Source organism: Pholcus phalangioides, unplaced genomic scaffold (genome assembly GCF_987345545.1).
Source record: "Pholcus phalangioides strain wild (caught in Gottingen) unplaced genomic scaffold, Ppha-v1.0 ptg000002l_1, whole genome shotgun sequence".
NCBI lineage: Eukaryota > Metazoa > Arthropoda > Arachnida > Araneae > Pholcidae > Pholcus > Pholcus phalangioides.
This window is the reverse complement of record NW_028301595.1, coordinates 14,777,332-14,791,935: the sequence shown is the minus strand read 5'-3', so window position 1 is coordinate 14,791,935 and position 14,604 is coordinate 14,777,332. Positions and strand designations below refer to the sequence as shown.

The following is a 14,604-nucleotide window of genomic DNA, read 5'->3' as shown; positions in this document are numbered from 1 at the left end:
AAATTAATAAACCACATGGCCCACATAACACCAACCCCTCTCAAAATGACCAAAAAAGATACAACTTCTGCTTTGGCAAAATCATCAATTGTAACTACATTTGTACTATTTGACAACATTCCAATGATTCCCTTTTCATTTAAAAAAGTTGAATGAATTTTGTTGACAAGATTTGGTAAAACAATAAGACAAAACCTAGAAAGCAGGACATTTTACCAAAAAGTAGGAAAAGTAGGACAAGTGGGAGCCCTGATTCTATCAACTCGGAAAAGAGCATGAAATGTTCCAAACATTGTTACCATTTTAGATTAGCTTTTAAACAGATAATCAACAGGCAGAAATTTAATTCTAATGGAATTAATATTTTTTATCAATTATCAGCCTATAAATTATAAATGATAGCCTGCACATATGTCAGTCGTCTATTAAATGTTTTTCAGATATTTTACTCTTCCTTGGTTTTAAAGAGGTCAAGAAATGCTGTTTTCGAATTTTTCGGCTTCATTCGGATATTTTGTTAGACATAAATTGAACCGTCATGGTACAAAAAAATTGTAATCAATATAATTGTGATGACTAGAGGTATAAATCAAATGCACAAACCGTCAGCTGAATAAAGCTCGCAATCATCAGTTGATGGTTGTTCAGTAAAACGTTCATAGTTAACCTGAAATAAAATTTTGAAAAATTAAAATTGAATAAATTTAATTCAAATAAATTTTTATTGTACAAAGATAAGACACATCTGTTTATATAGTTTTGTTATATACAGTCAGAGCTCAGTATAACATCATCCCTGTGGACCAAATAAAAATGATTTCATAAGCAGGATGACTTAATAACATGTAAGCCAAATTCGCTGATCATGCTGTGTGGCTGGGATCTTTAAAACTGATGTTACAGGTGTGGTGACATTAACAGTGATTGATGCTATACCAAGATCTTACTGTTTCATGATGTGCGTAAATATTTGACTTATAATTTTACATAACTGCAACTATCAAAGCTAGAATATCACATACATGATTAATAGTAGGATGAACTGTCATAGCAGCAGATACAGGAACAGGAAAAGGAAGAAGTGGCGTTGGACCTGTTTGAACAGGAACATAATATGGGAGAACATTTCCAGTTTGTGTTATGTTCTGTGGCGTGATGCCAGGAATCAGGGTACCCACTGCGAATGAAATAAAAAAATATGGGTAGGTACAGAATTGGTAAGATACATAGTCCTAGGTAAGAGTTATGTTGCTATTTATCTACAAAAGTTTAATTTAAAATTTAGCACTGAATCTATGAAAAAAACTTCGTTCAATTACATCCAGAAAAATATTCTTTCATAATATTATTTTTGAAGATTCTCCCAACATCAACATAAATGCTGTAGGCTTATGATCATTGATTTTGTACATATATGTTATGGTAAATGTGATAAATCTGAAGCTTATGCATAATCACAGACATTTTGGTGAGTTTGATCAATTTTGCTAATTTTTTCATATTTACTGATGACTATGTATAATCCCCAACTCGTATGGATAAATATGATAAACTGTCAATGAATGACTAATTTACCAGACATTTCACTCAAACTTCGGTCTAGAGTTATGAACTTTATCTGTGAAGATTATGTTAACCCTTCGCTTACAAGGAATCTGTGAGAAATTCTGAGGATCTCACTTTGACGAATGGGCAATAAATATGCTAATCTTGTCCTAACATAACTGCACGTTAGTTAAAGGGAAAAAGATGAAGGGAAAAAAGTAGAAGAAAAGAAAGGCAAAAAAAAAAAAAAAAAAAACAAACGAAAGGGAAAAAGTAGATATAAGAAAGAGTAGTATACAAAATAGATTTCTCTTTTCACCCTCGCCCATCCTGTTCTCCTTCGCTCTTAATGTATATAGTAAAGAGATACATCATATGTGAGGGAAAAGGTCACTAATAACGTCACGTGTAGAAATAAAAGATGATTTTCTTGCTCAGCAATTCCCCCCCCCCCTAAAATTTGCTCTATATCTTTCTCATTATTGCTATACCATTAAATACTACAGCTCAATGTAAATACTAATAATCTCTGGTATTAAGCATAAACTTTAGGTAGATATTTAAAATTTCAAAATTATAATTAATGTATTTAAATTCCCAATTACAATTATTTAACAAGGAAGAAAAAAACAAGAAAAAATTACCTTCTTTTGGGCCCCTATCTGGAAAGAAAGGGAAAAAAACATGAAAGACTAAATCACAAACATTTAATACACAAGGCAAAAACTGGAATTACATATAAAAAATTAATAGCCCATCCAAATGATAAAGAGTGATAAATTTCTGTTTTTACAAGAATCGAAAATTGAACAGCAAAAGGAAATATATTATCAAAAAAAAAAGGGAAATTCATTTTTCATGGTACAATCATATGTAAGGAGCATTATGGAAGACCATAAACATACAGGCTCTTTGGGAGGAATTACTTTGGTGTGCGTAGTTAATTTTTAAAAAAGTCTCTTCAATGAGACAGGAAGACATTATTATAGACAACATTATACTTAAATAACACAAAATTCAGATATCTGTGATTTTGACTTAAGAATATGGAATACAGATTTTGTCTTCAGCACCATTAGAAGGCGAAACATGTATAAACATAAATATGCTAGGGCAGAGGTTCCCAAGTTATTAATCAGTTATTAATACACTGTCAATCAACTGCTTCGACAAGAGGACATCTGTATCGTTTAGTAAGAGAACAATTCTAGATTTTGCAGGGAGTTTTTCTCTAATAGGATTATCAACGAATGAAATAGCTTACCTCTGAAGGTTTTAACTTCTATAAAAATTATTGATATGTTTAGAAAAAGTATGACAGACATAATAAGATATATATATATATATATATATATATATATAAATTGAGAAGCTATCCCTACTTAGATGAGACAACCATAATCTTTTTTATGGGCAGGGTATATATACATAGATTTTTTATTATTATATATATATTTTTTGGTGATAGATGCTTTTATATTGGATTGCTGTATTTCAATTAAAATGGACATAATTTTTTCAGCCAACTCATCAGACAATTTGCCTATTGTGGTTTTTTTATTTTATTTCATCGGGCCAAAATGATCATAATTAAAATGACAATTTTTCACGCATAAACAGATACAAAAATCATGTATTTGAAGTACTACTAAGAACAAAGCAGTTGTGGGGGGAAGAGAGGCAAATACAATAAATAGGCTATACATAAAAATGTTTTGATGCATACAAAAGTTATACAATTTCATCACAAAACTATTATAAAATTTATCAAAATTGTTTCAATCTAACTTGCACAATAACTAAAACAACGATTTTAAAACATATCGACTGAAATTACCTCTTAAAAAATCTTCAACTTGTTTTTTTGAAGGACGGCAAAGAAATTTCAGTATATTATTTATCATCTCATGCTTTTCTCCACACCTCAAACCAAGCATATCACAGATTAGAACAATAGAGCTGGAGCCATTCCTGAAATTAAAAATGTGATTTTCTTTCTCAAAATTATCATTAAAAGCACCAACAAATAACGCTATAAGCAATACTGAATCAATGTTATTTCCAGATTTCAATTTACCATAACAGACATCAGAGGAAAACTGAAAGTGGGAGGTAAGTTGATTGAAGTTTGGTAGCTTCGTCATAAAAAAAATTATCATGGATAATTATTTGCAATTTAATCACACACATTCAATACAAATAAAAAACATAAGAAATAAAGAAATTGATTTTTTTATGTTGATTTCTTTTTATTAAGATATTAAACTTGGGTTTTCATAGATATGGAGATAAATATGTACCGTACAATCCAATACCCCTTCTCCACCTTGAAGACCATGAAAACAGTAAACAATTTAAAACAAGTGTATACGCAGACTGAAGAGAGGGGAAAACCTTTTGGGACAAGGGCCCACGATGCTGTCAAAATGACTCTGCTTTCATGAGCTGAATAAAATCTGTTTTAAGGCCGACTTGGCAAATGAACAGGAAATTGACACCCACATAAAGATAGGTGATGAACCTTAGAATGATTTTTTTTCTCCTCAAAGTTAATGCATATATACGGTAGATGCCGATTATTAAAATCAAGTATAATGTTATCAGTCAAGTATTGATTTTCACAAAGTACGAAACAGACCAATATCATAACACGGGGAAAAACTGTTTATAGTTATCAGGACTTCAGTTTATGTTATCAATCTTTTTTTGGTCACAAATTTTTTCTTTACACACATTTTGAAGCTAAGTTGAACCAGACTAATTTCCTTCCCTATAAATTAATATTATCAACCTACAACTTTTTGCAGGAGATCAGAAGGTGTGCCCCCGCCCCCATCACTTGTCCACAAAAATTTTTGTACTCTGTTCCAAACATCCTAATCAGACCAAAATAGCATTATGATCCATATACATGTAGCACTGCTTTTGAAATGGCTTTCCTGTAGTGAAGCTGTGTGTAAGGTAAAAAGTCCCCTTCTCCAGCGTTTTCAATGCATTTTTTTTTCAACTGACCACGTTCACAGTTCCTCAGTGGGAAGACTTTCATAAGGATCTATGAAATCTACTATACATAATAAAAAGTATTTTAATCCATGATACACATTCCATACTAACTCCTCAGTTTCTGAACATTAAAAAAAAAGAAAAGATTTTAGCTTAAAAGAAAAAAAAAAAATCCTGTTTCAAAACAATATTAAGAAAAAAGGGGGGGGGGGACCCAGAATTCAACACTTGGAAACCAGTTATTTGGGAAAGAAAAACAGGATTGTCCCATTTTCATAGGTCCTGTTTGGCCTAACAGGCCATATGGTCATCATACTTAATACTAGAATTTTATATAGTTAGTATATGAAGGTTTTTTAACAGCTGGCTGATGCGACGATATATTTTGGAAAAGAGAGAAAATTCAACTGCCCTTGCAGGGAATCGAACCCATGTCCTTTCACTTTCCGGGTGAACGCCCTAGACCACTAGACTACAGAGGGAACAAATATCTCAATCTTTCCTTCGAACTCGTATGCAATGAATGGGACCATACATGGACGGTCTGACCTAACTCAGGCCAAAGCTCATAACTGCTGACAATGCCACCAGATGGCGACTTATCCAAGGAGTGCACAAGAGCTCCAAGGAAAGATTGAGATATTTGTTACCATCTCCAGTCTAGTGGTCTAGGGCGTTCACCCAGAAAATGAAAGGACGTGGGTTTGATTCCCTGCAGGGGCAGTTGAATTTTCTCTTTCCAAAATATATCTTTGCATCAGCCAGCTGTTAAAAACCTTTTGTATGGATAGCGGAGAGTGACATTATCTTTGGATATTAGTTAATATATGTAGTTTACATATCAATGGCTTATTTTCATCAGAAACCCAGAGCCTTGATGTGATCATATTAAGCAGAGTAGTGTGCACTGTATATTAGTTTGTTTATACAATAAAAATGAAAATAGAAAAGTTACTTTTCTAATGGAGTCCTTCTTTTCTGTATTTCAGAAGGTGAAAGATCAGCTGGAAAGCCTCTAAAATTCAGGACGCTCCTACGAATATGCTTTTCCTGCAAGATACGTTAATGAAAAATCCCATTCAATGTATAAAGTTTTTTAAATATAGAGTTTTTTGAAATTCAGCTGAACAATAAAAATTATATATTTTTTCTGGTTTAAGTTGGTTCAGAAATTCATTACATTTTACTCCATATCATTCACATAATTGAGATTCAACAAAACAAAAAAATTGAAAAACACTTAAAAACTATGAATTTTTTCTCCTCATGTGTATTCAATTAATAAAATAGCTAAACTTACAGAAAACATTCCCTGTTTACGAAATATTATCCTGTGCAGCATCCTTAGAGTGTAAATATCGGCATCTCTCACATGCTGAGCAACTGAAAAAAAAAATATATATATAAAATCACTTCATGAACAAAGCAATCATGTGAAATTGATCTTGATAATACAAAAAATTAAAAAAAATTATTTCGACACAATTGCAATGAAAATCATACTCCATGGAATTGAGCCCAAGGGATCTCCATCGCCTTCTACATCATCCATAGATGTCCTCCTTCTACTTAATAAAGCCAATTCGAATCGCTCTGGAGCTTTTTTTTGCCTTTTGCCAGTGACTTCAGATTCTTGGTTTAAAGTCCCTGTATAAAAGATTCCGATATCTCAAATTAAGTAAATAAGTAAAACATACACATAATATTTCTGTATAATATATGCCAAATTAAAATTAGATACATAGAAACCTCACTTAAAAAGTCTCAAAGAGCCGGCAAAAGTTGTTAAATCAAGGAAACATCGTTTATTGAATGCTACTCTAATATTATAATAAGTATAATCTCATGATTCTGCTACATGCTGTCATCATCTTTCCCGCTCTCAAGCAATATTTTCCAGTCTTAACGATTTCATTATTGATGGATGAAATTTTCACATGCAGATTATATGCTGCTGTAGACTATACTATGATATTTCTTCTCAAAAGGTGGTGAAATTTTCATCTGCAGATTATACGTGGGAAAATCCATTATATTTGGGAGTCCCTAAAGTAGAATATGCCAAAAACTGTAACATTTGTATCAGAACAATCTTGGGAAAAATTTCAAGAACAGAATTTTTCTGTGTACATTAAACATTGCAGCAATATTTATAGCGAAACATTTTCAGTCAGCCAAGGACTTCTTGTAGAACAATGCAAAACATTCTGCTTCGGGGTTGGGGACAACTTTTACATGCCAGATAGAGACTACAGCCTCAGGGGTTGTATACACCCTTTTTGCAATAATTTATTACCCATGTTGCTTTTTCTCCTGATATCCACATTAACAAAATTTCGATAGATTTAAAAAAGTAAAAATTATGTAGAAAAAATTACATTCTAAATTTTTAAGCTTCAACTCCACGGAGCGTTTCTGCCTTTTCTGTTTCAACGTCTCTGGATCTTCATTTTTGTCATAAATGATCTTTTGGCCCCTTCTCTTCCTACGGCGTGAACCAGTTGCTTGCTTTGCCTCACTAGATTTCTCCTCTATATTACTATCAGGACAGTCATCATCGACAGAATCATCTTCTCTCAAATTTTTGTTTGATAGATCCTCTGGGAATTCGGTAGGCTCATCACTAAGCTTGAATGGGCTGAGGACTTGAGGAGAAGATATATCTTCATGCGTGCTGATTCCATTCAACTTGAATTCACCAGGATTTTTCTCTTGAGACACTGGAACCGACAAAGTTTTTGTGATGTCATTGGTAAAGCTACCGTTGCAGGCATTATCTTGAGAATCTGCTTTGATGGACTGGTCACCTTCGACATCAGTTTCTTCACTGGATTTCTCTGTAGCAGGATGTGCAGATAAGTCTAATGTCACCCCGGACAAATCTTGTTCAATGGCTATCTCCATCATTGGAGGAATTCCTCCCCAGTTATCCTATATTGGGAAAAGTTAGATATGAATAAATGTGTATACACTATATTGCCAAAATGTCTGCATTCTTTTTTGGAGTTTAGATATTTTCTCAAATTTCTAGAAAGGTATTGGGAGAATTTTTTGAAATTTCTGTCATATATGCCCTTTATTAATACTCACAACTTCCAGAGAAAATTCAGTCACGAGTGCATTTAGGGGACAGACAAAAAGTTAAGTGGTAAAAAATAGTTTTGATCAACACTGTATAATAAAAAAGCTGCAAATGACTTGTAACTTTACAAAAATGTTGCACTAATTTTGAGCAATAATTCTGTAAATTTTTGTTAGAATAGCATGAATATTTACAAAAATATAATGTTTTCCATAAAAATTATAGTTTTCACCGCATGGTTTTTGTTTATAACCTGTAAGGTTTTCAACCAATTTTTACAAAATTCACAGAAAACATACTGTGTAGAAATTTAAAATGCAAGAAATCATTATTTAAGAGACACGAATATTTTTGGTAAACAGTTATTCATACGCAAGAAATGTAAGTTTTATTTTTCATGATTGCATTGCCAGATATATTAGTGCAACTAATATAAATATTCCAGCAGAATGTCGTAAAAATTCAGAAAGATGTATGCAATATTGTGAGCTGTAATTTTTAAACTTGCTTAAAGTAACTGAATAATAAGGGGCTTTCTACAAATCAGATGATTATTTTGAGAATAAGTGCACAGCATTATGCAAATGAGCGAAGATGCACGTCCTACAATGTAAGAGAAGTGTTTTAGCATAACATGTGTGTATGATGTCGGAATAAACAAACTTAAGTCTAAAATAAAATAACAGCAAATAATCATATATTAATTTGCGGAAAATCCCTTATTATTCAGTTACGTTCAACAAGTTTCAAAATTACAAAGCACAATATCACGTATATCTTTTTTATGAATTTTTATGACAGTCAGCTGGAATTTTCAAATGAGTTGCACTATATATTTAGCAATCAAATTATAAAAAAATAAAATCTATACTTCTCCCGTGTGCACAATTAATAACGATTTACTAAAAATACTCATATCTAATTGAATAGCGATTTGCCACATTTTAAATTTCTGCACAGTATATCTCACATATAGTATCATGTTTTCTGTGAATTTAGTAAAGATTAGTTGGAAACGCCGCATATTATAAGCAAAAAACATGCTATGACAATTATATTTTTTATAGAAAGCATTTATGTCTTCGTGAACATATGTGCACACAAAAATGCACACAAGTACTGCACAAATGCAGCAGAATATTTTATGAAAGTTACAAATAATTTGCAGTTTTTTATTACACAAAACTGATAAAAAAATAATAATTATTCTTAATTTTTTGTCAGTCCCTTAAAATGTACTCCTGACTAAATTTTCCTGGAAATTGTGAGTACAAGCATATGGTTTGCATGACTGGAATTTCAGATTTGCCTATTACTTTTCTAAAAAAATTCAAGAAAATATCTAAATAACTCCAAAAAGCACGGACTTTTGGCAATATAGAATATTATTGAATAAGAAATTTAAAACATTCACATCTCAGATAATCATAAAAAAATTGCAATGCCATTTAAGAAATGACATAAAATATATTCCACTCTTGTCTAACAAAGAGTAGAACCAGAGGCGCACGCGCGCATGCACACACACACACACACACACACACACACACAGATTGACCGGGGAGGGATTCTGCATCGCTCCTCACCCCAAGACAATCAAAAACCAAAAAATATCTTTAAAACACTAAAAACAACAATCAGCCGACATCAGGTAGGCCAAAAACCAAGGACAGTGGGCACATCCACTATTTTGAATTTCGAGTTGGGGGGGGGGGAAGGGAGGTGAAGCGCTACAGAAAAACGCAGTGGATTAAAATGTAATTTAAGATGAAAAAATGTTTTAATTGGAAAAATATGCGAAATGAATATTGATGGCAATGAATATAATAACTCATAATAATCTTTATATTATTATGAGTATATAACTATTGGTATGACCATTGCTGTGAATACAGTCAAACCCTGATTTAAAGGATCTGCAAAAATTTACGTTTTTATTTGTTAAATCGAAGAATGGAAATATACGTATAGAAACTTCTAAAAAGTTTGATAAATTTAAGTTCTTTATATCTGGGTTGAGCTGTACATGACTAATAATTATGATAATTATAATCATAACTGTAATAAAAAAATTGTAGGTTATGAAAATAATCTCAATCCTTGATTTCAGTAATCAATAAAATTTTAAGTAAAATTCCTATAATTTCCTAGAAAGTAAAATTCCTAGGAAAAATGGGACATTTTCACCTTAAAAAATCAGGTGAATGTCCCGTAAAATATGGGTCACGTGGTCACCAGTTTCTAGCCTGTCCCAGTGGTAGCAATATCCCATATCTGACCCATGGACAGGAAAAGTTGTGCACCCCTGCTATACAGCTTATAAGAAAAAGACAACAAGAATACAGTGATACCTCAGCCAACAAACACCTCTGCTTACGATTTTTGTGGCTAACAAAGATGTTTATAAACATTTTTCTGCTTAAGCTAACAAATTTTTTTAGCTGATGTGGATGCAGGAGCTCACACACCATCTCACACACTTTGTTTTTTTAATATGGCTCACGAACCCGCCTGAATAGCATTTAATATAAAATAAAAAGATCTTCCATATCGCATCTTCCTTTAGAGCAGGGGATGCACAACCTTTTGATTCTGTGGGCCAGACATGCGGTATTTCTGTCTCTCGTGGGCTGGAAACTTGTTTATAAAAAATGACCATATGACCCCCTATTTTACAGGATATTTCCTTAATTTTGGCTGTCCAACTTTTTTTTATATTATACAGCAAAAGATGTTTAAAATTCTATAAGCATGGTTGCACCAAATTTGGTGATTTTCCAGCATGGTTTTGCTTCTTGGTGATCTATAATTTTTTGCTCGCAAAATATCTCCAACCTGAAAATCAGGATGGCCAACAAAAAAGAAATTTGGCAATTCTTTTTTTTAGCAAGCTAGAACATAGCAAGGGGGAATTCTGGAACCAATGAAGAAAGTATCGGCCGTGGGATTCACAGATCCATTACATTTGGATTTAGTGCTTCTTTTCCAGCAACCCACAGCCAATCAAATTTCTTGGTGTGATCGCTGCTCGATACGATGATAGCGGCACATTTCAGGCAAGAAACAAATTTATTTTGTAGGTATCATGTCAAATTCGGTCAAAAATCAAAGTGGTTTTCGTCTGACTGAAGATTTTTGCTCATCCATAGAAAAAAAATGAAAAATTCACAAGTAAAGAACACATGATGAAGAACAGGGCCAAGGCCTAAATTGCTCCATAAATTTCAATGATAGAGAACATGATAATGAGACCTAGGACGCTGGTGGTAATAACGTTGCTGGTGACAATAAGGTTAATGGTGTTAAAATAGACAAGAATAGCATGTTGGCTTGAAAAGCATTATTGTCACTAATGAAAAATCTTGAAAGAGCCAAAGCACCAAGGAAATCAGTTGACAAAAAAAATTATTGCCAAATTTGGCACAACCCCGCTTACAGAATCTTACCCAAAAAGACTCACAGAAGATGCTCAAAATGATGAAAAAAGACTGCCGTACCCTCAAAGACTGCCGTAACCTCTCGAAGACTTCTGATACAAGTACGCATCAAATTTGTGGGGAGGGGACATGTGAACTGCGTGTGACCATTTTAAATCAGGGCTTGACAAATAAAAAAAAATTTAGGTGCCAGCCTAAACAAGGCTTCAAATTTCTTTGAAGCCATAAGCATGTTTCTCTCATAGAAAACAGTCTTATAGTGTATTTTTTTAATTTTCTGATCCTTAATGACCTCTTTTGATGATGGGAGAGATATTATGAAATCAGAAAACACTGTCATCCTCTTAGATTCATTTTTTGTGGAAAATTTTAGATGCCAATACAGATTTTCCAGCTGCCATGACGACCTGTTACTGGAATTTGTCAAGCCCTGTTGTAAATATTCATTTGTCTCAATGGGGACCGTCATCCCTCCAATTTTTTTCTAAACAGTTAACAAATACCCTGTATTTTTGTCAAACGGAATTGTTCAAGGATTTATTAAGGGAGAAAATAATTTTGTCTACAAAAAATCTGGATAAAGCATGAATTTAGTGAAAACATATCAGTAGGGACACAACTAGAAGCTTGGTTGGCCAGGGACAAGCACTCATTTTGGCTCTCTCCATTATGTTGTTGAAGGACAGATTAAAAGTAGAAATTTGCACCCACTCAGGTCTGGTGCTCAGAGCACGAGGCTCAGACTCCCCCCAAATTTCCTAGTAGCAGTCCTGCAGTTAGGAAGCTGTCAACACAACATTACCTTATTTTCTATGAGACTATCTAAATCAGTGATTCCCAACATGCGCGTTAACACCCCCTGGGGGATGATGGAATGTTCCAGGGGGCCGGTAGAAGCTACGGGTTTAACATAGGATCCCATGGGTTAGATTGCATTGGAGAGCGATGGGAGAAAATAATTTCTGAAGAAGGGGGCGATGAGACAAAAAGTATAAATACAGACAGTATATAGAGTGAGGATATGCAGTCGCCAGGGCCGTCATTTCAACTTTTTCCAGGGGGGCAAAGAACATACTCAATGCATGTATATATATTTCTACCATTTTTAGTGTATTTTCAAAAGCCAGGGGGGCAACAGCTCATCCCCCCCCAAAATGACGGGCCTGGCAGTCGATGATCAATTTTACAAACTGTACATTTTTACAAACTAATCTTCTGCTCTCAAACAATACACTACAGTGAAACCTCGATACAAGGATGCTCTGCAGACCAAGGAAAAATATCACTGCAGAGGGGATTATCATTACATTATCATCACGTACCATCAAATTTATGCTGCTAATGCTATATTTTTTAAAATCAGCATTGTTAATACCTTTTCTTTCTTTCAAACTATGCACAACCCAGGTCTATCGCCATGGGCAATTTAGTACCTAGAGTGTTGTGCTGGAAATGTAAGTGTGTGTACCTAACAGTCTGAGTGTGTATCTAGTGTTTTGTTTGATTTTTCAGTGCTGCCATCTATATTTTGAAAGTGAAGTGTAATGATGGAATATTTGTACTGTTTATAGGCCTGTTGCTCTCTGTGGCAAGACTTTTCAACGGGGAGATCAGCTTGCATTTGTGCCGTTGTTAATACCACCAGAAAATGTGCTTTTGTGAACTGATTTGAAACGAAAAATTGCAATTAACTGGTTTATTAATACAATTCAGTTAGATGCATCGACCCTGTTAAGTTGTTTATTGCATTGCACTTTTGTGTCTTGCACAGAAAGTAGTGATAGCAATAACTTTATTAGCACTTTCAGTGATTCTGTGGAGCTAATTAGCAATGTTGTAAAACGTCTTCAGAAGAACAAAAATAAGTGACAAAGTTAAAATAAAATTCAAAACAAGTTTGAGCAAAATATTAAAAAAAATATCGTTTTTTGTAGCTGTTTTTCAAAAATCTTCTAAAAATATCATTAAAGAGGGATTTATCACAGTAAAGGATATCATGGTATCGAAAAGAGTTTAATATTGGACTATAAGCAATTCCAAGCAACATTTGAAAAAATATCATTATAGAGGGATTTATCGATACATCAAGTATCGTTGTAACAAGGTTTCACTGTATCACGAACAATTCTTACATCTTTATTGGTTCATAAAAATGAGTCTCGACTGTGCACATATGCCAATATATAAAATATTTTTTAAAAAATTGACTCATCGTGATAGAGTGAAGCATTTCTCATGAAATTGAATCATTTCATTACAGAAATTCAATATCAATTGATGAATAGAGAGAAATAATTTTTATAAAAGAATGACTATCCCTTTAATAGCTGTCAATAACGCACTATAAAACTGATTAAAATCAATCAAGTATAATTTAAACTATTTACATTCATATAAAAGTATCTAATTTAAAAAAAAAATTCATCTCTAGCATCAGATATAATTATAAATATCATGATTATAGCTAAAAAATAAATTATTAGTATCAAAATTTAAATTTTCAACCAGCTGTCTACAAAGAAAAATCAATAATTTCAAAACGGCTAAAAAAAAATTGAAAAATTCAAATTTCAATATTATAAAATAAATTTTTATTATCATTAAATTTTAAAATTCAATCTCAAAATTTAAAAAAAAAAATCGAAATTTCAAAACAAGAACTAAAATATTTCACAATTCATACTTCACGAAATGTCTAAGCCTAAATCATAACTACGATTTAAATGCCCTTGGCAACAACAATATTTTTTTTTCTAAAAAATGCAAATTATACAACAATGCATTTTAACAATGATATCGGAACTATATATTTCCACAACAGCGCGAATTTCAAACTGCCCAACAATTACTTGTATAAAACACAACAATTCAATTGCCTTTCGAAACAGTAATAATTAAAATCATTATTACTATTATTTTATTTTTGTATACCCTTCATGTTGTTTAATCGCACTCTACTAATTATTAGGATTATTTTAAAAGCATAAATAATAAACAATTATCGAAATATTTCAATTTATATTGGAAGAGGAATTGTTTATTTATGTAATAACAATGAATTGTTGTTGAATTGATTATTGGAAATTTTTTCAAATATATTGACATTATAGAGAAAAATATCATACATACTCATAACATCATACCGGTAACACCGTTATTACTTATTAGAATTTTGTTGTGGAGGGAAAAGAAAACTAGTTGTCATGCGCGTCGGCCATTATTATTAGAGTGGATAGAGGATAAAGTTCTCAATGCAAGGTTGCTTCAAGATTGGCGTCTTAAATTGGCGAAAAAGCTAGCTAGACTTGGTGTTTTGGCGTGGAATTTATGATGAATAAATGGCGACAGGAGACTATCTATTGCCCTGAGATCTGCATCTGGTTTTCGATCCTGCGAAATAGATGACGTTGTTGATTGGTTAACAATCTGAATTTCACATTTTTTTTTTCAGCCATACGACTCGATCAAAGCCGTCTCGGAAACCGAGTTTTCTTAGGAGCAGATTTTTAACGCCGCGTACAACGTGAATCACCCAGC

At 32.8% G+C, this 14,604-nt stretch overlaps 1 protein-coding gene across 1 annotated transcript in view; it reads right to left on the bottom strand.

Moving 5' to 3' along the window:
- The window catches only part of LOC149089451 (uncharacterized), a 32,973-nt gene extending 18,750 nt beyond the window's left edge, over positions 1-14,223 (bottom strand). Inside the window, exons 1-9 of the mRNA XM_089238588.1 lie at positions 14,197-14,223; positions 6,927-7,479; positions 6,052-6,195; positions 5,849-5,931; positions 5,504-5,598; positions 3,383-3,516; positions 2,190-2,207; positions 1,023-1,177; positions 604-667 (exon numbers count right to left, since the gene is read on the bottom strand). Of these exons, the coding sequence (XP_089094714.1) occupies positions 604-667; positions 1,023-1,177; positions 2,190-2,207; positions 3,383-3,516; positions 5,504-5,598; positions 5,849-5,931; positions 6,052-6,195; positions 6,927-7,455 (1,222 nt within the window). The 5' untranslated portion in view covers positions 7,456-7,479; positions 14,197-14,223. The remainder of the gene's footprint in view (positions 1-603; positions 668-1,022; positions 1,178-2,189; positions 2,208-3,382; positions 3,517-5,503; positions 5,599-5,848; positions 5,932-6,051; positions 6,196-6,926; positions 7,480-14,196) is intronic.
- Positions 14,224-14,604: the final 381 nt, after the last annotated feature.